The 26,437-nt window shown below is 36.5% G+C and overlaps 1 protein-coding gene across 1 annotated transcript in view; it reads left to right on the forward strand.

Moving 5' to 3' along the window:
* Positions 1-2,506: 2,506 nt before the first annotated feature.
* Positions 2,507-26,437, forward strand: part of LOC134655852 (homeobox protein homothorax) — a 357,906-nt gene continuing 333,975 nt past the window's right edge. The window contains exons 1-2 of the mRNA XM_063511342.1: positions 2,507-2,781; positions 25,719-25,891. Coding sequence (XP_063367412.1) covers positions 2,767-2,781; positions 25,719-25,891 — 188 coding nt within the window. The 5' untranslated portion in view covers positions 2,507-2,766. The remainder of the gene's footprint in view (positions 2,782-25,718; positions 25,892-26,437) is intronic.

Raw genomic sequence — 26,437 nt, forward strand, 5'->3', positions numbered from 1 at the left:
AGATTGTTGGATCGTTTTTTTTATTATGCGTATTACCATTTTAAATTGAAATACATTATTTTTGTAGCAGTAGCCTTAAAATCCCTTCTCACCCCCCTCTCAAACCTTCTCTCCCCATTCATAACCCACCTCTCCCCGCGAAACCTACTCACCCCGTTTTACGGTATCGAGCTAAGACAACATATTAAGTAGTTAGATAGGTAGGTGATCAAAAATTTTAAGTAACTTATTTTATTTATTTACGAAAAACGGTCTTTTATAGTTTTACCACGATTTTCTGTAATCGAAGTTAAAGGGGCTTACAAATATACGTACTATGTACTGAATGCATATTGCGAAAATATCGGTGGCGGCGGCGTCCGTTGATTTTTGATCGGCGGCGGCGTGTTGATTTTTGATCGGCGACGGCGTGACCGGCGCGCTATGTTAAATCGGCATGATAGCTATATTATTATGTAGATACATTTTCATACTTCTCGGCAATGTGATGCCCGAGTTTTTTAGACATATACATAGAAAATTATTATTCAACATCACATGAAATGGCAGAGTTTACATTTTTACAGTTAAACCTTAAATTTAGACCTACTAAGAAATAGAGTTGAGTTAAGTTTTGGAACGTTCAAAATATCTCTATTGCTTTATATATGACAAACTAAACTGTCTAAACCACTAATGAAAAATTCAGTCCCTTGTTTTCAAAAGACTGTCGGTCCTGAACTTTACAAATATTCTATTTTTTTATTACGCTATGTGAATTATAGCAGATTGGGTCTAAAACAGGTACAAGATAAATCATGATGTTTTAAACTGACTCCCACAATGTCTATTGAACCAAGGATTTTCTGCAATTATCCTGTACCTAAGTGTACTACATTTGTTTAGATTAGGTAGGAATAAGGTACTTCTATTTTCTCCCCACTTTACATTTAGGTATTTTTAAATTCTTCTTTCTAAGCTGTTAATTTTCTATACATTAGGTATACCTAATCAAATTCATCTATTACCACAATACCAAATATGTTTTCGAATAAGATAGTTACTAATTTACACGCTTCTACAATTGCAATAAGTCAAACTACTTAGGAATTATTCTTATTCTCTGTCTAGCAAACAAGACAAACATTTATAGAAATATTTAATAATAATATCAATTATTTAGCGGGCCGCAGTATAATATTGCGGTCCATCTCAATAGCATGTCGGTAGGAGACGGTTCCGGATCTCACTTTAGTTGACTTGATCGACCTGGTGGATTTACCTAAACAATAAATCGCAGGAAACAAATTAAAAAAATGAAATGTGTTGTTTTGTTGTATTTTACAGAATTACTCCTATTTACTTAAAAATAAAACTGTATCTACATATTCATAATTTGAGGAAAACTTGTTCAATTGAAATTTACTATAATCAAGATATTTTAAGCTTAATATATAGTGCATAAATCAATAGTAAAGCTTAGAAAATATATCAATTGTCAAATTAAATAACCGACTTCATCAACGTGCAATTGAACAGATTATATTACCAATTGCTTGCAAATCTTGCAATTCAAGTAAAGCAATGTTCGTGCACCTTGCATGATAAAATTATTGCATTATACTATAAATTATTAAAGAAGGATTTGTATAAAATTCAATATTAATTGGAATAAAGGGTTGAAATATACGGCTCTACTTTTTTAAATTTCGTGAATATGAGGAATAACTTTTTGTTTATTCTTATTGTTTTAATTTATGAATACTCATTCGTTAAGTGCTGCTAATTTTGTTTTAGCCTTAATTAAATATTTTTCTTTTTGGCTCCGAAAGAAAAATAACAGGTATGTTATTAGTTTCTATTAGTGATAAGCATTTTTGTTTAGGTTTATCAAGTTTTTGCTGGTTATTGCGATAGAAAACAAACAAATGTCTTCACTTACCCATCATTTACTTACAAATATTAATTAATTATATTATAGGTATTGATGTACAGTGTTGTTATTGAGACTAAAATGATCATAAATTGATCTATGGTATCTGGTTTAAATTGCTTATTTCTAACCCAGTTGTTCCAAAACTACCGAAACAACATATTTAATAACGGAAATACTCGTTCATGGAATGAATGGGTCGCGGTCACAAAGTTTTCACATTAAGCACTTCTACCTACATGTGAGAGTCGACGCATGCGTACCACCCCTACGTACACACTTGTTTATTCTGTTTTCCAAAATTCATACCAAAATAAAGGCTGGCATATAGAGCCGGATCATGCACATCGGCATCACACACGTTCCGTACGAGAGGACAGCGATTTTGATTAGCTATAGAAATACCGAGAGAAACTCTGATTGAGGCGAGAAAAAAGCGTGCGCGACCGTCTCTGTCGGCGCAGCGGTGCGGAGTGAGGCGGCGCGCGGTCGGCGCGGCGGAGAGGGTCGGCGGCGCGCGGAGGGTCGGCGGGCGCGCCGATTGGAGGCTCGGCGCCGGGCGGGCCGCCACGCCCCGGCGTCGGCCCCGCTCGCGCCGGCCGCGCCAGTGTCCGCTAGACTGCCGAGCGCGCCGGGCCTCCCGCTTCCCCGCGCCTCGCTCGGCCACGCGTCCCGTGATCGAACAATTCAAGTCAACCGTCGCGAGTGCAGTATGACACTAGTGAGCTAGCGGGCCGCTGTGACGGTGTCTGTTGTGTATGTGTGCACGTGCTTGTGTGTTGTGTCGAGGCCCGTGACGAAAAACTTTCGTTGTGGCCAGCGGAGCCTTGCACCCGGGCTCGGGCCGAGCTTTCATGGCTCAGCCTAGGGTATGTACCACGAACACCTGTCAGCTGATAGCGAAGAGTAAACGGCATAAGTGATAGCGAGCTTGATAATGTTCAACAAACAATAAACTCCCACTATGCATACCAAACTCTACATGAAACAATCTCTCAACACTTATTATCGTATCCGTCCTGTTAAACGAATGTTTTGAAGCAGCAACTTAAATCAGTATTGAGACATGTTGAGGCACATTAGGCATGGCCACGCCAGTGAACTGTTTTAACAAGTGACGCACGTTAGGAATACGTAACGAGGCCTGGGAAGAAAACGAAATGCATTTCATACGTAATTAACCGACGATAACGTAATCAACATTATAAAGCATCTCGCGCGTCGTAAAAACGGATGCGTCGGGTTCATTAAAAACCTAGCCGTAAAAGTGAGTAGGTATTCAAAACAGAATTGTTAAAGTCAGTTTCCGTAGCACGCGAGGTGATAGCTGGGACCGTGAATAAAAGAGATAAAATTGTGTGCAGCGGGGGGCTTTTGTTAGCTGCTCTCTTGGCTCCATGGGGCTAGGTACAAGCAGCTTTAAACGCACGGTTGGGCACAAAAGGGCCTATCTGAGGAACCAACAATAAAATTCAATTGACAATGACAGAAAAAAGGTCCTTTGATACCACAAAGATGCACTAACGGATTTTTATTGGGCTTTTCAAAGATTTGTCGTCGCATTGTTTTTAATCCTTTACTTTGTATAGTTTTGGGTGGCTTTTATTATTAAATTACTGGGGCAGTTAAATGTTCGATGGCTTTGACAATATCCCAAACAATGTGGGCTGTAATTTATTGTTAGAATGATTTAGGACAATTATAGGAGACAAATGTCATAAAAGCATAAGTAATCTACCTAACAATTATTAAATACCTTTATTGCAAGTCACCAAAAATAAATTAAACGCATAAACAAACAAATCAACTCTACATTAATAGGCACATCATTGATAACACAAAAATAATAATATTATATCCACACTCATATAGTATAATATTTTTAATTTATTGATACACCGTGTTTAATCGAGTCGGCGTGCTCACCTTAAAATTTTGTAGTCAAGTCGGCGTTAAAAAGTTGTTATTAAAATGCATTAAGTAATAAATTTGATAAAATCAATAATTAAATTTGAAATGAATAAACTTATCAGGTATTATTTTATCTGGCAGATAGCATACGGGAATAGGCCATTACAATCAGCTTAATCATAATATAGGCAGATTGAGTGTCAAGAGATTTTATGACACCATAAAACTAACCTCACTTTGACCACACACGAACAGTTGACGTTTTAATAAAATCGAAATAGTTAAAATTAAATCACAGTTACTTAAAGTTAGGTAGGTACATATACACTAGGTATATGTATGATCAATACAAATAAAGAATATGAATATAAAACTAAATTAGGTACTTTGGAAATCTCGATATTTTGTTTAATGTCTAATATAAAAAGACGGCCACTTTAAATGTAGTATTTTTTACATTCTTAAACAATTCCTGGGACTCGGTCTAGGTACCTAGTTATTCGAAAATAACAGTTAGGTAATAACTCAGTAGGGTTAAGTACCTAGGCAGGGTAGGGAATACGAGCACGGTAGGGTATAGGTATATAATAAGGAAGTGATCTACCTACCTAATCAAATTATATATTTTCAATATTTCTACTTTAAAAACAAATTAAATTATTATGAACAAATTAGAAAAGGTTTTAATAATCTCTGACGTTTAGATAACTAGTAATTAAAAAATACTCTACCCAAAGGTAACTAAGTAGGTAGTTATCGTAAAGTGAACATTGGTGATGTAAGTACAACGTAACATTTTAATAATTATTACAAGAACATTTGTGACTATAATAATAAAAAATATAGAGAAAATAAATAAAGAGAAAAATATACACAAATATAGATGTCTATAATATTTATAGGTAGGTTAGATTTCTAATTACGCTATTTTATGTGGTTATAGGTTCCACCTAAATAGCCGTGTGTTAAATGTGGAAATCGAAGGAATTTAATTTCTATGGTCGATTCGCTTTTCTAGTCATTATAAACCGGTAGGCACTTTATAGACTAATACGAACCGAAACGATCTAATAAAAATATCGTTGCGGTAATAATAAATGTAGTCTTTTTTATAATATTGCAATAATAAAATATTGTGAATAGGGACTAAATACCAGGGACCTAACCTACAAAAAGAATAATATACCTAATGTAGGTACTTGCGAATTAAACTAAAAAAACATATTAAAACGTTGACCTACGATATCTCTTACTTGATAGAACATTAGAACGTACAATTTCATATAAGAAGCGTTTTAGATATGTTGTTTAAGTGCTCATTTGAATAAAAACACTTAAAATGAAAACCTATAATCATAACCCAATCGCGCCGTAGGCCGTCGGCCAAAAGTCCAACCTACAGCGGATGGATTTTGGGGTGTCTTGTCTGATACCTACTTGTCGCTAAAAGCTCTACCCGTAGGTATATTGTGTGAACGTTAGTACCTATTAGATTTATTTAAATATACGTGAAGTTTTAGGTAGATATTGTTAATAATTATGTATTGTAAATTCACAAAAAAGAGGAAAACACTTTGATTTTATGACAGGACTTTGATTTCAACTGAAAATAAACAGAGTTTGCGTTATTTTATCTATTAATACATACTTGCTCGTGCTCAAGACTGTCAACTATTCTAAAAAGTCAGTAAAATCATCCTTATTTTATAATAGATTGATAGGTAGGTATAATCTATCTAATACTTATAATTTAGTTATTAAATAGTAAGTAACGATGTATCTTATGTTGAACAAAAATACATAGAACACGAACATTTTATGGTAAATATGATTAGGATTATTTTAATAAAACTTACCCGTTAGATTTAGCTTATGATCATATTCCAAATAAAACCAAAAAGATTGACAAAACACTAATTTTAAAACAATGTCAGGTAGAGACAAGGATCGATAGTTAAGTATTTATAAATAATACACTTCTTAATCCTTTTATGGCACTAGCCAAGAATTTTACTGATTTGTAAATCTTATCAGGGAGTGATGATAAGTGTAAGCATTAGTCGGGAAAATTTGAATTACCTGTAGTTATGAAGGAGGGTAGGATTAGTACGTAGATTCCATTAAAGAACATATTTTTATAAGTACATACTTACTTATTTGGATACATGCGTGGAAAAAACCACATAGGTTGGTAGGTTTATATTAATCTACATTTAAGTTACATTTGGCTTCTTACGTTTCTAGGACTTCGACGAAAAAACATTATAAACAATTTTATAATATAAAGTGATACATTTTACCAATAAAAGCTAACGTAATAAATCAAAACAGTCGAGTATTTGATTTAAATAAATAAAATTATCTTTAATATGACTTTTAATTTCACACTGGAAATATTTAATTAAAATACAAAAGTTAATATGATAAAAACCGGCCAAGTGCGAGTCGGACTCGCCCATGAAGGGTTCCGTATTTAGGCGATTTATGACGTATTAAAAAAAAACTACTTGCTAGATCTCGTTCAAACCAATTTTCGGTGGAAGTTTACATGGTAATGTACATCATATATTTTTTTTAGTTTTATCATTCTCTTATTTTAGAAGTTAGGGGGGGGGGGACACACATTTTACCACTTTGGAAGTGTCTCTCGCGCAAACTATTCAGTTTAGAAAAAAATGATATTAGGAACCTCAATATCATTTTTGAAGACCTATCCATAGATACCCCACACGTACGGGTTTGATGAAAAAAAAATTTTTGAGTTTCAGTTCGAAGTATGGGGAACCCCAAAAATTTATTGTTTTTTTTCTATTTTTGTGTGAAAATCTTAATGCGGTTCACAGAATACATCTACTTACCAAGTTTCAACAGTATAGTTCTTATAGTTTCGGAGAAAAGTGGCTGTGACATACGGACGGACAGACGGACAGACGGACAGACAGACAGACATGACGAATCTATAAGGGTTCCGTTTTTTGCCATTTGGCTACGGAACCCTAAAAAGTAGTGTAAAAAGTGTGTTTATATAATAAATAATAGTTCAACATGAATAGTGAAACCTATTTGAAATCGCGTTACTTATTAAAACTAATACAGCATGTCGTACCGTGATGACTTTTTAACCGCCGCGCCGCCGCCGCAATATTCCCAATATTTCCATTAATAAAACGCTTGTAAAAGTAGCTCCAAATTGCCTAAAAACAATATCGGTGTCCGAAATTATATTTACACAAGACTTGTCCGAGCATTGTCATGGACTAACATATCATAAAGTTTATGATATATTCGATAGCGTTATCATTATCATTTTGTCTGCCGGTAATCACCGATAATGGTCCCTGTGTCCTAGTAATTGCGGATTGATAACACGTGTTTTGGAAACGCATATTTTGACCAAAATACTTGAGTAACGCTTAACATAGTAGATAAATTGTGAATTATCGTCCATACATGGATATGTTATGAGTCAGTTCAGTTGGTACGTTTTTTTTGTGAAATATAAACATGTTAGTGTTTTACTGTATTAACTATTTACGTATAGTTAGTAAAGTGCATTTGGATATATAGCTTCGAAAACGAGGTAATTTAGGAAATGGCTTAAATCTACTAAACCAGAAGCACTTCATACTTTATTCAATCGTACGCTACTGTACCACTACCCCCAGTTTGGCACTGACATAAACGACGTCATCGAGAACGTAATTTACTTTCTAAGCATCTCGCTCGTACTCGCATATTAGTGCAAGCGAGATGTATAGAAAGTAAATTACGTTCTCGAAAGCGTTTATGTCAGTTTTGACACTGTTAATGACTCATGGTACGGGCTCTCTGTAATCCTTATAATGGCATTTTGCGTATATTGTTGCTACAATAAAAAGTGCTTCTAAATAGTTTATAGTTATTAGCAATTTTCAAAATAGGTAACCCCGTTTTTGAAGTTACCTTCATGGATATTATAGGCGTATCGGCACTATTAAAATGTACATCTTGACCTTATGGACGCTACAAGACTATACAACCTCGTAAAGATTCAACGATTTCTCGAAATCTGAAATTCAAGACAGGCATGTATTTTCGTCCTCTTATGGACTTGTAATTTGCCTTGTAGGACATTTCAACTCCATGCAGGTCACATTTCGTTAACACGTCAGAACATATCATAAATCTTGAACAATTGAACCAACATGTTGGCGCGCAAGCTCGGACGTAAGATCCGCTAAAAAGCGTTAGAGGTGGCGGACGCGACTCTCAATGGTAGTAGGTAATAAATATGTTGGCAACCGTTTCCGAAATCTACTTTAAACCTCATAAAACGGACCAAATGCGCATACGACCGTTTTAAACATTAAACAAAAACATTTTTATACGATTAACTATATTAGGTACAGCTCCGTTTGAAGTTATTTTTTTTTCTAAGATGGCGCCGATTTGCGACCGTTCGTAGCGCATTAAACTTATTATTGGCACTTACTCGAACAGTAAAGATAATACCGGTATTGTATAGGCAATTCTGTTCACATTTCACGATAAACACAAGTCGATTTTATGTTTTAAGTGTTGGAAAACGCTTCGCCATTAGTACTGTCGAGATAACGTTACTACGTTAGGTCTCGTTTCGAAGTTTTTAGGACTGCTAATAATGACGTGAAAGTGTTAAGTTACGACATGTTACGGAAGTTATATTACTAACTAGACACATAGATAGCGACTCGTTACGTACGTATTCCACGACCTCTAACAGGAAAAACTCTTCTAATGATTAAATTATGCTTTTTCCGAAAACACCGTTCCGTCCATTACTCAACGCAGATTAAAAAAGCTACGAATTTAAAAAACCCGCCTTTCTCGATTCGAATTTGTTTTCTAATTTCAAATATGGAAGTCCATTTCGGTAACAGATAAATGTCACTTAAAACGGTCATTGCCGTGAGCAGATAAATTAGTAGAGTTATATAATAGTGATGTACCTACATCTGTTTATGTATGCGGAATGATATATTGGTTTTGATATAAACTGGTGGGACTAGCTCATTAATGTTTTTAATGCGATATGGCGATTACGAGTGGCCATTATTTTTGTTAAAAAAGCGATGGAACGTCACCAAGTCGGATCATCGTTTCGTTAAAAAAAAAGCCTTTTCCGCTTCTAAAGTGTTTTCTAGCGTTGATGAATAAAAAAGGTAGAAAAATATTTTTATTACTTTGATATAGGTACCTACCTGATGACACTATGTGCGGAAATTTAAAAATAATTTAGTAGGAACAATTTTGTTATTAATCACTACATAGTATAAAACAAAGTCGCTTCCTGCTGTCTGTCTGTCTGTCCCTATGTATGCTTAGATCTTTAAAACTACGCAACGGATTTTGATGCGATTTTTTTTAATAGATAGAGTGATTCAAGAGGAAGGTTTATGTATAATTTGTTAAGCGGGTCGCTAGTAGTATATACAGTCCTTAGAAATATAACTGTATCTAAATTAATTAATAAACTATTCAAAAGACCTCCGCGAGCTGTATTTTGTTATTTAGAAGTTGGCGAGAATGAGCTTTCAAAAGCTGTTATGCTGAAAGATAGGCTTATAATACCAGTAATATAATTTTGACAGTATTTTGATGGATTTAAATTTACAGCCGTCGGGAGCTTCCGCAAGCTTTACCTATAGGACTAAAGTATATTTAATTTCGTGAAAATGTGTAGCTTTTCCTGAATATTCAACAGAAAATTAATAAAAACAGATATAAATTAGAAAGACACATAGATAATGTTATTAAGTTTCTAGTATATATTTTATAGTTAAATAACGTAAAATACAACAATTATAGACAGTACGATGACATTGGGATTAAACATAATTTACTGCAAGTAGGTATTCTTAAGATAAATGTGACACACAAACATAATCTGTTTTGTCAAACATAGACGCGCGGTAATATTACGGTAGGTACAAGTTAATTATGACAATAATGTTACAGATAAAAAACTTTACTTTAAAGTAAAATAAGAAATAGCCATGAACAATCCATTATAGACTTGTAATTCTGAAGACACTTTGCTTGGCAAAAAACCGTATTTTAGCATAATGCCAACATTGAAATCAATACAAATCAGTCTATAGCCGACGCGCTTTATAAACGCACCCACTAATTTGTTATTTAAATTTCGCTGTTCCATTCCATTTTCGAATTTGAATTTGGATTCGAACTGGGCTCTAGATGCGTCGACTCGGCGCGCATTCCGGCCGCAGTCGAACATACCCGAGGGCAGGTACCGAACTCTCATTGTTTTATTCGCAGCGCGTTCCTTTTTCAATTTGAATATCGCTGTTCATTTTCGAATTGGCTCTTTGTAGACGCGCCTTAATTGCGCACTTTGGATTCAGTGCTAATTCGCGCGCTCACTAATTTGACCGTTTATTGTGTTCCAAAATGTCCGACATCCTTTTTAAAGTCAGCCCAGAATTTTAATAAAACACCTAGCCGACGCAGTCGTGGTGTTGCCAGCTAAAATCTAGGAGCGTGCATAAATCAAACGTAATTTTGAGCTGGCAACGATATTCGTGTAATAAATAATTCTTGAATTAAATTCAGAGTGATGTCGGTGGGTCTTGTCACCTGGACTTTGAAATATTATTCCTAGTAGCGCTAAATACCTGCAAATAAATATTCGGGACAGAATTTCTCCTACTTTAATTACACTACATATTGTAAAATGCTAACGTTTCTTTTTTCAATTTCATTACTTATTGTTAGCTTCTTTACGACATAGCGTGAGTAAGACCAATCATAACCATAATTCCGCCAAATGATTTCCTTTGGGTTATACTTAATTATAAGCCGGGTTCTAAACAGTGCTTTGAACAAACATTTTAAAGTTATAATAAGAACGTAAGGTTTCTAATGCCGCTAAGCAGTTGTTCGTCGACACAAAGTCTGCTATCGCCCATCGACATAACTGTGTCCTCCCTAAGTCCTCTAATACGCCGCCACGATTTAGAGTTGTACATTAAACAATATTAATTGACGGGAGATGACTCGCCACTATCGAGCCGGGGGCTGCAACAATGCCTCTAAATACCACGCACTGGCCGGCCAGCCAGTGTTTACCGAACGTACGATTCCAAATTCAAAAAATACTTTTTTATTCTGTTGCTTTTGGTGAGTTCTTTTTTCGGGACGATAACGAGGTTTGAAATTGGAACGCAGCGTCGCTGGGCTGTTTAGCGCGCTTTTTCGATGACACTTCAGAGTTATGGCCGGTGTAAGATGAATAGAGAGCCGTTACGGGTAATTAGTGTGCCTTATCTGTTAGATTAGCGCTGGTTCGGCGCCGCGTTTGAATTACGTGTCGATTCGGTTTTATTTCGAGCGGTTTAGTCGGTCACAACATGAGGCCAGGGCGATGACCAAATTATTGCCAAGAACGAGTCCCGCCGGTGGCACACCCGACGCGTCCCGCGTTGCGAGCTTTGCGATAAAATAAAAACAAATTGTTATGAGAAATCAAACAGGTTACTTCTGTATATACCTAATATTGGAATAGACAACATATTATTCAAGACACGGCGGAGTATTTCTTATTAATGTTGTTGATATAAGAATAATGTGATTAATTAGTTCCTATATTGCAAAACGGGTTTGGACGGGAGAAGACAGAAATTGTGGCGGTTGGAGCGCGTCACTCAGAATTCGAAGTTTAAATAGTCAATCACGAGCAGTGTGGCTAATCTCGCATTCACGGGCACAATGCCGGTAACGAACGGACAAGCGGACAGCGCAATAAGGCGCGCGTGGGCGGCTTTATGTCAACGTTATTTATGATCTGACCTTTTTTTAAGGAATTTTTACGCTGGCAACACTGATAGTGGAATTTTGAAAGTGGTACTTTCGAAAAAAAAAGAAAACTGGGGAGAAAGATGAAACAAATGACAGTAAACATGAATAAGTTAGTACCAGACTCGCTCGCCCTTTAAAAGACTAATTAATGTTTGCGTATTAAGTATCTTTAAAACGTAAGGCATAAAAAAGCATAACCAACTTTATTAGTCACATAAAAGTCCTTTAAGCACTTATTTTGACTCTTTAATAAGAGCAAAAGGAGACGGGCGTCGCGTCGAAAGGAAATCGTTATCTTAACGAGGTTATATTTACCTAAGTGAAATCAGAGACTGGGGACCCTCAGACGATACCACTATCGTGGGTCGTGGGCCAGCTATTGACCCCACTGTTTACATTCTATGAGATATATTCCATAAATACGCGCAATTCGCGATAACTCGAGCACTTTCAATTTGTAAACCTAATCTAAGGCTACAAGGTTAACGGTCTCTTAAAATCAATTTCGAGACCACAGATAAGTAACACTAGAGTGCGGTGGGTCCTCGTTTGTTTTTAAACAGTGCAATTTAAAAATGGAATGGAAACTAAAACTTTCATCCGACGCCTTTAGCCGAATGTTATGGCTTCCTACGATAAATCTGCCGGCGAATCTCTAGAATCCACCGTCGAACATAGCTCACGCGTCTATTTATAAAACTCACGAAGAAAAACACTCTAACAAATTGAATATCGAATGCGACTTTTGCAGCTGGCCGGTAACCTTCGTTAGTTTTAGAACGGGCCCTACTATATTTCAAATATAGAACGGCGAAGTGTTGCCAGTAATTAAGGCAGGCGTTGGTTGCGCGTTGGGCGTCGCGCGGTGTCCCCATGCGGATGGGCAAATGGAATAAATGGTCGTCTGGGCCCGCATCCGCCACGGGAGTCGGATACAACTCTTGCAGCGCTGCGAGTGCATTCTCACACCTTACCAAGTGAAAACGAAACAAACCAACGTAACAGTCATTCATATAAACTGTGCGTAGGCAGAGGGCGTGCTTATACTGGTTTGTCCAAGCAGGGGAGCGTGGAAGTTGTTGAAACAACGCGCATGGATACAATTTTTCAATTAAATCGACCAGACAGAAGATCCCTAATAGGTGTCGTTAAGAAGTCGTGTGCCCGATTTTTGAACTGTCCCTGTAACGAGGACGTTTTATTAGTATTTATTGTTCTGAAACAAATGGACATTCTCGTATCGTATCATGAATGAAGAGGAATTTATGACTTGTGGCGTAGTAAAACTAGTAAAGGTAATATAATAGAGTTTTTCTAAGTTTTACTGCCGCGAACGCTGTAAAATTCGATACGACCGTCCTAACGATGCTTGATTTACCACTATCAATTTAACAAAAAACATAAAACACACACGAATCCGCTACTTCGGTTTAATGTTCGCGTTTATTGTGCCAATCTGCGTATCCTCTTATTGCGTACATGTGATCGTATCGCTTATAAATACCTACGTGTTATTAGGTATTGTGAGTTCGAATACATTATTCACTGTTACGAATCGCTTCTGGTGGCCCCCTAGACGTATGAATGCGTTGCCAGATGACAGAGTCGAGCGGGATAGCTATAGATTATAGGCGCGGGTGCGAGCGAGGTGAAAGCTAAGGGTGGCGTCACAGACCCACCCCGCGTCGCAAACACTCGCCTGCGTTTGAAACGTCCTTCTACATGTTTTTTTAATAATCTAACATTAAACCGGCCGCAAAAGTTTCGTTTTCAGAAAGCCACAACATTCGCTTACTCATATCCAAGTTAATTCTTTACTTCCCAGAACCGACCGACCTACGCTAATTCCAAACCGCAATCGTAAAAAACGGATTTTGCAACCAAATTTAAATAACCACGATTAACACAAGGTTTAATTATTTAGAAGTCCAGTCATCAACACTGACGGAGACATATGTGGATCGTATAGATCTTTACCGTGTGCGCATTAGCCACCCGAAGAAACGAACGCGTAAAACCATACGGCCCGCAAAAACCCGCCCAAACAACTTATTACTTCGTAGAGATTCCCAGCAAAAACCACAGGAATGCCATTTAAAAAAATTAAAACGCACGTTTTTATTTTTTCTTTATGGCAACACAAATGGACTAAAGGTTATCTCGAAGGAAAAAAGGCGGGACAGAGCGATTCCATTTTTAAAACGTATCATTTAATTTTGGAACCGGCTCTCAAGACGTCAAAAGGTAGTCATTACATATTTTGTGGCCGATAGCTTAGCGCCCTGTAGATTACGTTTCTATTTATGAGTTATGGTCAGAAAAACTCTCCCCGGAATGCTGTAGTTTGATCAATTTCATAGGCTCATTGTGACGGGAAATAGTGCGTAAAAAGTGGCCTTTTCGCATTTTAAATACACGTATACCGGTTCGATTGCAACGGAGGTGTCAATGCTATCATTACAGAATTTTAATTACCCCCATCCCTTCGTACGTGTAGGAATGCGATGTGGCACTAACCTAAATAATTTATGGGAAAATATTTGTCTACGCCGATTGGGACCCAGTGCACGTTCGTTTTTTCTGGGCGTTTTGATTCGAAATTAGAATAAAGTGATTTAAGCGGTCACACACGCTTTTACACTTGCCACATGGAGCGACACCCGCCTACGGGTGACGTAAGCGCGTCCCGGCTCCAACAAGCCCGCTTTGATTGATCGTCGCGTCTCCAAAACATTGAACACTTTCAGTAATGCGTTTGAATTTCGAACAACGGTTGCGTCAGCCGGTATTATTTTAATCAGCCAGTGTTCTGAATTCGAATTAAATGTAATATCGAAATGTGAAAAAGCACTTTAGGGAAGAACGCGAGGTTATTGAGGTTGTGGCAACAATTGAGATTGTCGTTTTGAACTTTGCTTTAGGTGTTATTCCTCACGACCAGTGTAAGCGCTGATCTCAGTATTCATATATTAGTTACAGGTCTAAAGACCACACTATAAACTGGTTTTCTGAGACGAGCGTTCAGCGTTATATTGACCCTTGTTGGACATTCGATGTAACGGATCTTTGCGTAGGATGGACATTCGTTTAATGCAAGAGGGGACAGTTCAACTGTTATCTTGCGAAAGGCCTACTTAACTTGAGATAAATATAAGATGACTCGTCCGGGAAAATTTGTGTTGAAGTTCTGGGAACCTAATCTAGGTAAATCTGCGTAGACATCTACGTCATTTCTTCTTAATTATAAGTTAGTCATGGTTTTATCACCGAAACGTCGCGTTTGAGAGTAAATATTCACAACACAAATTTGTTTTGTTTCTCAAATCGCAAACTGAATTTATATTTATACTCTGATTAGTAGATAGTGGACATGTCATAAAATATTAATAGATAAGTACAATAGTTTAATATAGAATTAATTATTATTTTGCAACTTTTTCTTATTGATCGATTTGAGCGCAGCGCGCTTTATAGAAAAATCTTTTAAGTTATCAAGTAGAAAAATGTCCAGTATTTAATCAGATCTTTCTTAAAAAAAGCTTGGTTGTAAACAACCATAACCTGAAGTACCTACTTAGAAAAACCTGCTTTTATTAAACTTACTATTATAGGTATATTAAAAGAGCATCTAAATAGCAACTTTGTGACTAAAACGCTATATAAATCCGTTGCTAATTCTTTAGCCTCGTTATCGCGTGTCCAAAACGGCCGCCATCTTGTTTGTTGACGTTTAATTGTAGCAGCCATTTTGTTTTTAATTAAATGGACTAAAATATGGAGTAGGGACATTATATTTCAGTCAAGTTTAAAAGGTTTAGGTAAGTAGTTAAAAAAAACGGGTTAGGCGGCATAAATGATAAACATAGACCAGTACTTTTATATTTTGTCTAGATTTTAACAGAATAATACCAGGATATAGGAAAGACCTAAAAAGAAGCTAGATCAAGCAGTTTCGGCTTTAAATTTTACGTATTAAAGCGCAAGTATCAATAAGTTGCTTCGCAAGATTCAAAGTCTCAAGACTGTTCAAAAATTTCGATTCAGTAGTAATTTCTACGTCAATATAGGATTACTTATAATTATGACATTATGATAAGCTATCAAGTCACCAGATACAGACAGTGAGCACACACGCCGCAATGCAGCACGCATATAAACAAAATCTTTCGTATTTAGTTACTTCACTGATAACGAACAAAGACTTATTGGATGCATATTAATATATAATTTATATTATACACATAGAGAAGCGCTTCATATCTGTAACTGAACTTTATAGCCGTAACAGACTACCGCGCCGCACTACGTCGCGGTGCGGTGCGGTAGTCTGTTACGACTTTTACAGTTGCTCAAAGGTAGTAAGAGATTCTTCTTCCTCCTATAGCTTAGTCGGTAGTGACCGTCCTATGACGCAGGAGGTCCCGGGTTCGAATCCTGGTAAGGGCGATTAACACATTAACTGCCAGCGACTCGCTAGGGGAGATCACTATTCGTAGGCGCTTTTCGCTACATACGGTTTTTCCCGTGTTATCGGCTACGCTCGTAGCGCGTAGCTCGCGCTTGCACTGAATGTGTTAAGTGTGTTTATCACAATCATTTGTCCATGAGTTACGGAGTTCCTATGTACGTATATAAGTAGTTATGTATAACTATAGATTATAATATATATAGTCCTGTAGTACTCATAATGGTCACAATACAAGCCTTATTAAGTTTACTGTGGGACTAGCTCGATATGTGTAGAATTGTCTTATAATATTTACTTCTTTTACATTTAAGAGATGTTTTATAGGTATACGATTTTTTACATTACCTGTGATATTTCTCCCGTTGTTTTTTGTATAACAAAGTTTTTATACTATTACGATCATGAACTATTACGATCATGAACTAAGATCGTAGAAAACCGTTACATGAAACATGTCCGGTAGTTGTAGGCTATCTAGAAGTAGACATATTTCAGATTATTAATAGGCTAAGTGCATCTATGGTCTTACCCTTGAATTACTAAATATATACCGACTGTATGAATATGTATGTGTATGTAACACGTTTGTGGCTGTCAATCTCGAATGCTAACATGACACACCTTCAGTTAGCAACTTAATTTAGCAGCTTTATGACATATAAGGGGACGCAACGGATATAGCCATTTTAAGACGTTTATAAAACGTGCCTAGGCAAATGCCTATGTCAGAAAGGTGTGAACATCTTATGAACAGTTATATTGATTATATAATTATCATTGCGACACTTAAGCTGGGTGGTTGATGTGGGTTAAGATATGTATGTCTAGTATATGGACTTCCGTAGGTACCACGACCATAGTTAACTGATAATTGTATACCTACCTTATTGCAAAGGGGTATATATAGGGTCTACATATGGTGGTCGGTTAGGTGTGTTGCTGATTGTCTATTAATAATAGTAAATATATATAATCAATTTTATATTTGGGGTCAATCTTACACAGATCGGCCTACCGCCAAACTAAGCAAATGTTGTACTTTGGGTATTAGGGCCACCCCACATCTAGCGTCTTTCGAGCGTCGGCGTCTGGTCAGCGCTATGGAAAATGACGTCTCTGCGCAGTTGCGTCGACGTTGCGTCGAGTAGCGGCCATAGACTTGTAGACGCCGACGCTCGAAAGACGCTAGATGTGGGGTGGCCCTTATACTTAGATAGCTAGAAAACAACAATAACCCAGGAAAAAATATTCGTGATAAACAAATCAATGTTTTTACCGCAATTCTAACCCGGGATCTCCTGCTTAGTAGGCAGGTCACTACCGACTAAGCTAGGAGGCCGTTTTTTACATTTAACTGTACGTTTGTGTAGGTAAAATAATATATTAGTATATTTAAGTGAAATATGTGAAGAAAGTAGAGTTAGGTAAATGTATCCCTTCAAAGACCTCTTCCATCATGTTTAAAAAGCAAAAAATTCATTCATTCATTCTCGTATGTAACACTTATATCCATAATAACTAGTCATATAAACGTCATATAATGTAACTCGTTATGCAGCGATGATAATTTAACCGTGATTACTCCGAAGGCCACAGATATTATCCTATTCGATTAGATTTGCTAATGGAGCCAAGTGAAATACGATATAATAACTGGGATTTATCTTAATACCTATCTATTTATCTTGAATTTGTCATTTTAAATTAGACAATATAGTAAGAAAACAGAAATTTACATGAAATTATAGTTTTATCGGAATCTAATTCATAAAGTTTGCATTTATGCAGTTGCTATTGTACTTTGTGATATAGAAATCCACATTATATTTGTCTGTAAGGATGGCTTGTAGAATTTTTTTGTATAAATAAACAATATAAGGTGCAATTTTTACTCATATAAATAAGTAATAAAAAAGTTAGAGCGTTTAATTTAAAGGAATCAAACGAGTTTAAAATCAGCTGTATAATATTAGTAGTTTTATTGATCCAGTTTTGCATAGATCTATGCATCACTTTATCCATTGATTTGATAGTTTTACGATACTGTCAATAAATAAATGTTATAGGACTAGACGATGATATATTAACATACTTCCTGAGAGGCTACCGCGAAAACCGAATTACGCAAATTGCGGGGATCTTTCTCTTTTACTCCAATGAAGGCGTAATTAGAGTGACAGAGAAAAATGCCTGCAATTTGCGAATTTCGGTTTTCGCGGTAGCCCCTTTGGTTCGTAGCAGGGTCACTACCGGCTGGGCTAGGAGGTCAATGACACATTAAATGACTAATTTTATACAAATATAAATAGACAAGAGAATGCGTCGTCTAAAAACAATCATAATCGTAAAAAAAACATTCGAAATTTCACATTTGCATGGTACAAATAGGAGGGAAAAAGATAATACCTATAAATAATTGCTAATAGTAAAAAATGCAGTCACAACGGAGTCGTTTAAACCTAGGCATAGCTAGGAATTCGAATAGTGCGAAATCGTTAGACGGCATAATTAATGCGCAGTTATTAAAGTCGAGTGTACACAGGTCTTAATTGAACCGACTATACAGGCTAGGCTAACCACGTTATAACTGGCATTATTTTATTATCTATGCTAGATTTGTACGGTTTGGAATTGCATATGATTTGTTATTAAATCGCTGGTAATGAGGTTCGGGTAACGGATAATTCTGTATTTTACAGTACAATAGTGGGTTTTCCTTACGCGTAGGTGTATACCGTGTGTATAGTCTTGGCGAAACGCATTGATAGGTAAAGGGCCATATCTAATACCGGTTAATACAAAAGCTGTTATCTTTACACGTTCAATTCAATTAAATCCTTTCTATTGATTGAATACAATTGAGGTTGGTATTAAAATTGCAGGTACAGTCAGCAGCAGAAGTTGCTAAGCGGGCGAGGTGTTCAAAATTACCTTGACGCGCTCTTATTCTCTTAACAATAAAGTCGCGTCAAGATCATTTTGAACGCCTGGCCCGCTTAGCAACTATTGCTGCTGACTGTACATATTAAAGTTTTTTTATTTCTATAGACTAGGTACTTATTATATTTTTTTCTTACACATGTACAGTCACCAGCGAAAATATATGACTGTGGGCAGCCATGCAAAAATATCTGATGCTCCATTGGAGGCATAAGTATATGACGACACTACCTCGGTAAAAATATGTGATGCTTTGTGGCCGGCAAAAACATCGTTAGTCTGTATCCGCATAAATATCGGATCGGGTCGCTTAAAAATATTTGACGAGTCATAAAAATAAAAATTATGTGATTACTCTCATCTGGCATAAATATCTCTCCACTGTGAATGCAAATACATGGGATGGCAGACGGACCGCCTATATATCTGACACGAAATTATGAAATATGTATGTCATCAATCGGCAAAAACGAACCATACCTGGATAGAATAGAGCCTTAAATTGTATGAAGTGATTTGACAATTCACGAAAAGAGTGCAGACTTGTCATTGCATATGTCTGTCTCACGTATTTCATTTGCAATTTTAAATTGTGACATAATTCAGGTAGACTTTTAATAGAAGATGTGTAATAAAACTAATAAACCTCCTTCTTACATAAAAAGGATGATAAAGAAGTCAACTTGTGGACTGTGACAAGGACAAACAATAATAGCGCTTTCGCTGCTACTCCTACTGAATGATACATAAGACTATCCCGTTCGGTCATTTCCCCCACCCCTCATGCCAGATCCAGTTATATACTAGATTCATGATATGATTGCAATGCCTTCAAATTTACAAATAAATTATATACATTTTATTCCGTCAAATCGATGATAGAATATAATGTGAGACAGACATATACAATGACAAGTCTGCACTCTTTTCGTGGATTGTCAAATCACTTCATACAATTTACGGCTCTATACCAAACATGTATGGTTCGTTTTGAAGGTCGATAACATATTTGTGATTTTCCAACGTGTCAGATATTATAATAGGCGGTCCGTCGTCCATCCGATGTATTTGCTTTCACAGTGGAGAGATATTTATGCCAGATGAGAGTAATCAGATAATTTTGATTTTTATGAGTAATCAAATATTTTTAAGCGACCCGATCCGATATTTATGCGGATACAGACTAACGATATTTTTGCCGGCCACAAAGCATCACATATTTTTACCGAGGTAGTGTCGTCATATACTTATGCCTCCAATGGAGCATCAGATATTTTTGCACGGCTGCCCACAGTCATATATTTGTGCTGGTGACTGTACGTGGTTAAAGTATAGGTTACTATAGCTTCTTTCTGAATCGGGTCACCTGTTTAAGCGTGAAGGGGTAACAGACAAACAGACAGAGTTATTTTCGTATTTATGATATTATGTAGGGATTATGCAAAAAGACTACGCTACACTTTATTATACCTTTATGTATTTTACGTTAAACTGCCTACTAAATTTCTATTTCAAAATATACGATAAATATAGAGTAAGGCATTCTAAAATTACCTCTACCAATTAAAAGCAGTTTAGTTTTCATGCATGAATAAAACATATCCAGCAATTATACAACTAATTAAAGCAAATGAATAACGGACTGGCTAAAAAACCTAATATTAATTATAACCCCCATAAAACACCTTGAAAAGGCCCACTATATAACTATTACCCGACCACCTGCGATATAGGCCTACAGGTGGCTCCGATTAATAGTACTTAAATCAATGTAGCAGGCTCTGGTTTCTAGTCCATAATTTGCTTAATATACCATAACCTAGGGAGCAAACGCTAGATTACTACTCTACGTCCCTTTAGTTATAGTCCTATAATGGTCGTATAAAGGTTTAGTAAATGGCTAATAACGAACATTATTGTGTTACTGCAGTTTTAAGTAATGATTTAATTTCCCTTCAGTGATGTTTGCGGTGTGTAATTTAGCGTTGAATTTTTTATGACCGAATCGGGAGTTTTGCGGTTTATATAGCTTATTAGGGGTTACTTAAATACTTATGTTTTATACGCGGGTACTTTGTATTTATGCCAATTCGTTTTATTAAATATACTATAAGGGTATTATTTGATACAAAAGTGAATATTTATAAGGGGTGTGAAAAAGATGCCATCAATTAATTTAACGAACAGTTGTACTGTCATTTATATCGGACAAGAAGCTCACAAATATCTGAGCACCACATTATCGGCAAGGCGTTTGAATGAATGATATTTTTCATATGTGAACATTGCCACCACATACCTAAATGCTGTCATTTTTAGGCTAGTTTTTCGACAGGATGATTTCATTAATTTCAACGGAGTTTTACCCAAACAAAATTACGCTATCAGCATTATTTCCGAATTAGATGATTTCTTTCATTGATTCTAGAAGAAAAAAAAAACAGCTTTTTAATGCACTCCAAGAGTTTGTAGTTTTGTACCCGTTTCTAACCTTTCCCACGTTATGTCACCTTTATTCCCAGCAGTATTAATATTGAGCTTATCAGCAATCCCGAGCAATATTCGCACTAAAACAATTACTGCTCTTAACATCGGCGGTAACTAATAAAGTCCCGTGAATGCAATACCATACACTACGTAGCGTCAGCAAAACAATGGGGAACCAAATCGATAACCCACTTTGAAAAAAACTGGAAACGGAAGAATTGATGTATTTAGGTTTTTTAAGCGGTTCACGTAATAATAGATGAGAATAAACGCACGGCATGTTTTGATCGGTTTTTGAGGATTTCTGATTGGAGCATAAACCTGCACCTGATCTGATAGGTACTAATACTGATCGAGCTCGCGACGTGTACTCGATGTCCACGTAGTTGTAAAAAAACACATTCTACCTCCTTTTTTATATAGATATTACCTACTTACTCAGAATAAATTTAAAAGTGGAAAAATTACTGTCTTCGGTCCCCTTTGCTGCTATGGACGAGGTCTTGGTGGCTCAGATGACAATAGCGCTGGATTATCGATCCAGAGGCCGTGAGTTCAAGTCTCACCCAAGACAGTAATTTTCCGCTTATTCTAAGCTTAATAGCATTGTCGCAGACGTTTCTGCTTGTTAAAAATTAAAATTATGAATACCTACTCATATAAAAATAGTGGTACGCATAAGGTATGTTTACTTGTAAAAGGAATATTATCAATAACAAACCGCGTTCACATAACATCTATTCAATCTTAATAGTGATTATTATAATCATAAAGATATAAAGATAAATTTTATGTGACAATATTTCGTATCGATACGCGATCGTATGGGATTAATCAAATTCGCCTGTTCCCTAGTTTTTGATTTTGTGATAAAGAAATCGATCATTTTAATTATTTCGTATATGTAATTATTCTAATTACGAGGGGCGTTCAATAAAAAGTGAGAATGAGTATGTTATATACAACTTTTATTAAATGTTATTTTATTTTTCGACATAGTCACCTTTTAGCATAATACACTTAGTATATCTTTTTTCTAAACTTAATATTCCATTTCTAAAAAAGGTTTTATCTTGAGTACTTAAAAAATCTTGTACTGCAGCGACTACCGCGTCGTCGTCTTCAAATTTCTTGCCTCTTAGGTATTTCTTCAATCTCGGAAATAGGTAGAAATCACTAATCATCTGGTGAATACGGAGGATGCTTAAGGATATCGAACCCAGCATCACGTATTGCAGCCATTGCAACGGCGGACTTGTGTGCCGGTGTATTGTCCTGATGGAACAACACAATTTTCGAGAGTTTACCTCGCCGTTTTTCACGGATCTCATTGCGCAATGTTGCTATTTGTTTGGCATATAAAGAGCCCGTAATAGTGGCTCCATGCTCGAGATACTCAATCACTACGACCCCTTTACCATCCCAAAAAACAGAGCCCATGACCTTATCGGCAGATGGGCCCACCTTGAATTTCTTCGGAGTTGGAGATGATAGCCTTTTCCATGTCATAGACTGCAGTTTCGTTTCAGGGTCGTAATGATGGAGCCATGTTTCGTCCATTGTTATAAATCGCGCCAAAAAAAGTTCCCGGTCTTGCTGTATCAAGTCCAAAGCTTCTTGACAAATCTCGACTCTAGTTTGTTTTTGCGTGTCAGTAAGCATTCTGGGTACCCAACGCGCTGATACCTTTTTCATACCCAAGCGTTAATGTAAAATATTATGCACGCTCCCCGTTGAAATCTTTACATTTTCAGCAATAAAACGAACCGTGACACGACGATCCGCCAAAACTAAGTTTTCGACTTTTTTCACAATTTCTTCAGTTACTGCTGTAGTAGGGCGTCCGGAGCGGGGGTCATCCATGGTCGATGTTCTTCCACGTCTAAATTCGGCGCACCAACGTGTAACTGTCGAATACGGAGGAGCATTAGACCTTAAAGTGTCCCGTAAATCTAAATTGACTTGGTCCGTAGAAAAATTTTTCAAACACAAGTATTTAATAACGGCGCGCAGTTCAATTTTCTCCATTTTCGCTAACGTACTCAACAGCATCGCAAAGAAATCGCCGTATTTTTTTTTAAACAAAAAACAGTTAGTTTTTTTTTTCATGGCAATCAGCTAGGTAGATTAGCTTTACCGGCCAGTATTTACTTTCCTAATATTTAAAGAGTTTGCATCTCATTCTCATTATATATTGAACGCCCCTCGTATAGTCTGTCAAGCCCTCCCCGTTAGTAGAAAAAAGCGGCAAATTTGAAAAATGTAGACGCGAAGGGTTATTGTCCCATAGAAAATTTAAATTTCGCGCCTTTTCCTACTGACAAAGTTGTTTGACATACTATAATATGTATGTATTTTGGATCTTTCTTTACGGCCAGTTACTTAACTAAAAAAAAAACATAGAGAAGATTTTAGGGGCTTTAAAATTGTCGAAAACTCTTTATGATAGCTATCAAACTTAAGATAAGGTTATTTTATATGCAAGATGCTCGAAGGCGTCATATTTATTTCAACGACAAGCATTTATTTTTTCAATTGCTTGTACGAACATGCTGTCGGTACGTGTATGTATTGTTTACTCGCCATAGCCAGTGCTAAGTAGGTAGCCAGTAACGAGACCTAGTGCTTACTTTATCGACTGAAACTGATATTGCGCGTAGAAATATGAAAAAAACAGTAGAATGGCAATAAAAACCCACAGTCCAACTAACGTCGACAGTTATGTGTTCCGGTATAGGTTTAAAATATTGACACAGGATGTTTATAAGAAGTGAAAATGAGATACATTTGATGTCTACTTACTAGCTTTCCCAACTACACAAACTTTTTTTCTGCGGCGCAGAAATTTCAGCCAGTGCTTCCGCGTAGAAAAAAAAGTTAAGGCATTTTTCGAACCTTAAATTTATCGGAGCGTGTTTGTCATGCCTACGACAACGAAAATGTCTACTAACGTTTTAGGCGAGGTAATGACGCATCGATCGGTCCAAATTGCACAGTCACTGTATTTGATAGCAGACCCGCTCTTCAAAATCGTTGGGTCTATTCATATAATATGTACCCGCTACGTGCGGTTTGGAACATTTTAAGATGATACATATTTCTTTTTTTTTTAACTATTATGGCTTGGGTGCTAGTCCTTTAAGCCAGTACATATCTCAATTTTGTGGAGTTTTCAAAGCGTGTTCTATTGTTCGTAAACACACTTTTGTTTGGTATATGTGAAAGGTTTGAACATACAAAATTTGTTGGTAAAATAGAGGTAATCTCAATTAATAACAATTATTTGAAAGACAAAACCGGCACTAAGTGGCCTGTCAAATATTCTTTAAGCCCCGTAATCTTAAGGGAATACATTTTAAAAGCTTAAGCAAGTTTAATTGATGTCCGATAGCCATCGGTCGATGACTCGACTATTTTAATGAATATTCAGTGCCCTTCGTTCTTTTTGGACAACTTAAAACTTTTTAATTGTAAGAGAGGTGTAAAAGGATTATGTTTTGTCCCTTTTTTGGGCACTTAAATAGAATGAGAGGTGAAGGGATGTATTCTGGTTTGTAATGCCTTTAGACGCGATGACTTGTCTCTTTGCAAAATAGATGTTTATTGGTTTTTGATGAACATTATCAAGATTTTTAAAGATGACAATGTATGAAGATGTGACGAAAAATATTCATTATGAAGTTATATACCTCTTGTAATACTATATAATAGAATATTTCCTGTCATTTTTTAAACGGTTAGAGACAGGTGTGCAGTGACTCCACAAAAATCAAAACCAGCAATTTGAGTCACTAACACACCCGTCATTCTTGGAGCAGCCGTAGCATGATCTGACCACAATTTATTATATCTTATTTTTTTAATACGAAATAATAACCCAGCATGTCTTTATTTCATTTTTTTTTGATAATACTAGTTAAATCAAGCTGATTCTGCATGGCATTTGCAATGACAAAGTGTGGCAATGTCGTCCATAATGCCACATTTTTATGAAATTGTGACGTTTTATAATGACACCGCTTATTTTGTTCTGTTAGCATAGATTTGCAACGTTAGCATAGACGGGTTCTATATCTTTTCATTCTGGCCTATTTTTTCCTTTCTAATAAAGCCCTGGTATATCACCTCTCCTAACCTTAATTTCTTGTCTTTCTAATCTTGCAGTACGACGAGGGCCTCCACGGGGGTGGTTACATGGAGGGGGGCGCGATGTACCACGAGCACAGACTGACGCACCCCCACCTCCCCGCGGTCCACTACCCCCCGCCGGCGGCGCCCGCGCACGCGCTGCCTGGCGAGCCGCTTGTCCATAAGAGAGACAAGGACGCAATATACGGGTGAGTCCGGTGGTAACGTGTGATGTTTCTATATTTTTGATGAGCTGGTAAACTCTTCTTTAAATTTCCTAGATCCTAAGGCATGCGGCCTCTTAAGGCTTAATTTAATAAAAATTAAGAGTACCTCAGGGTACTTTATTGGCACCCATTTTTTAATATTGATTTTGGATAGAGAGTCGATCCTGATTTTCATGTTTACATTTGATTTAATTCATGAGGTAACATTGGAATGGTTTGCTGCCCTTAGATAAATCTTCTACTACATATAGGTATTGCTGTTCTTCAGAACACCTTATTTATTACATAATGAAAATTCAGTTTGATCCCTCTTTAGGTGCATTATCTTTTCATTCGTGGCATAAATTAGTTTTATTAAATTCATGTAAATTCTTTTTAAAGTAAAGTCTTTATCTTCGTCATAATTCATTATGACTTCTGCTAAGCAATTGACATGGTTGTCTAGTTTCAATTTTCCACCAGCAACAATAGCAACATCAGCATTAATTCTTGGAACTAGCACTCTCCAATCGTTACGACACGCACTAT

This window comes from Cydia amplana, chromosome 17 (genome assembly GCF_948474715.1).
Source record: "Cydia amplana chromosome 17, ilCydAmpl1.1, whole genome shotgun sequence".
NCBI lineage: Eukaryota > Metazoa > Arthropoda > Insecta > Lepidoptera > Tortricidae > Cydia > Cydia amplana.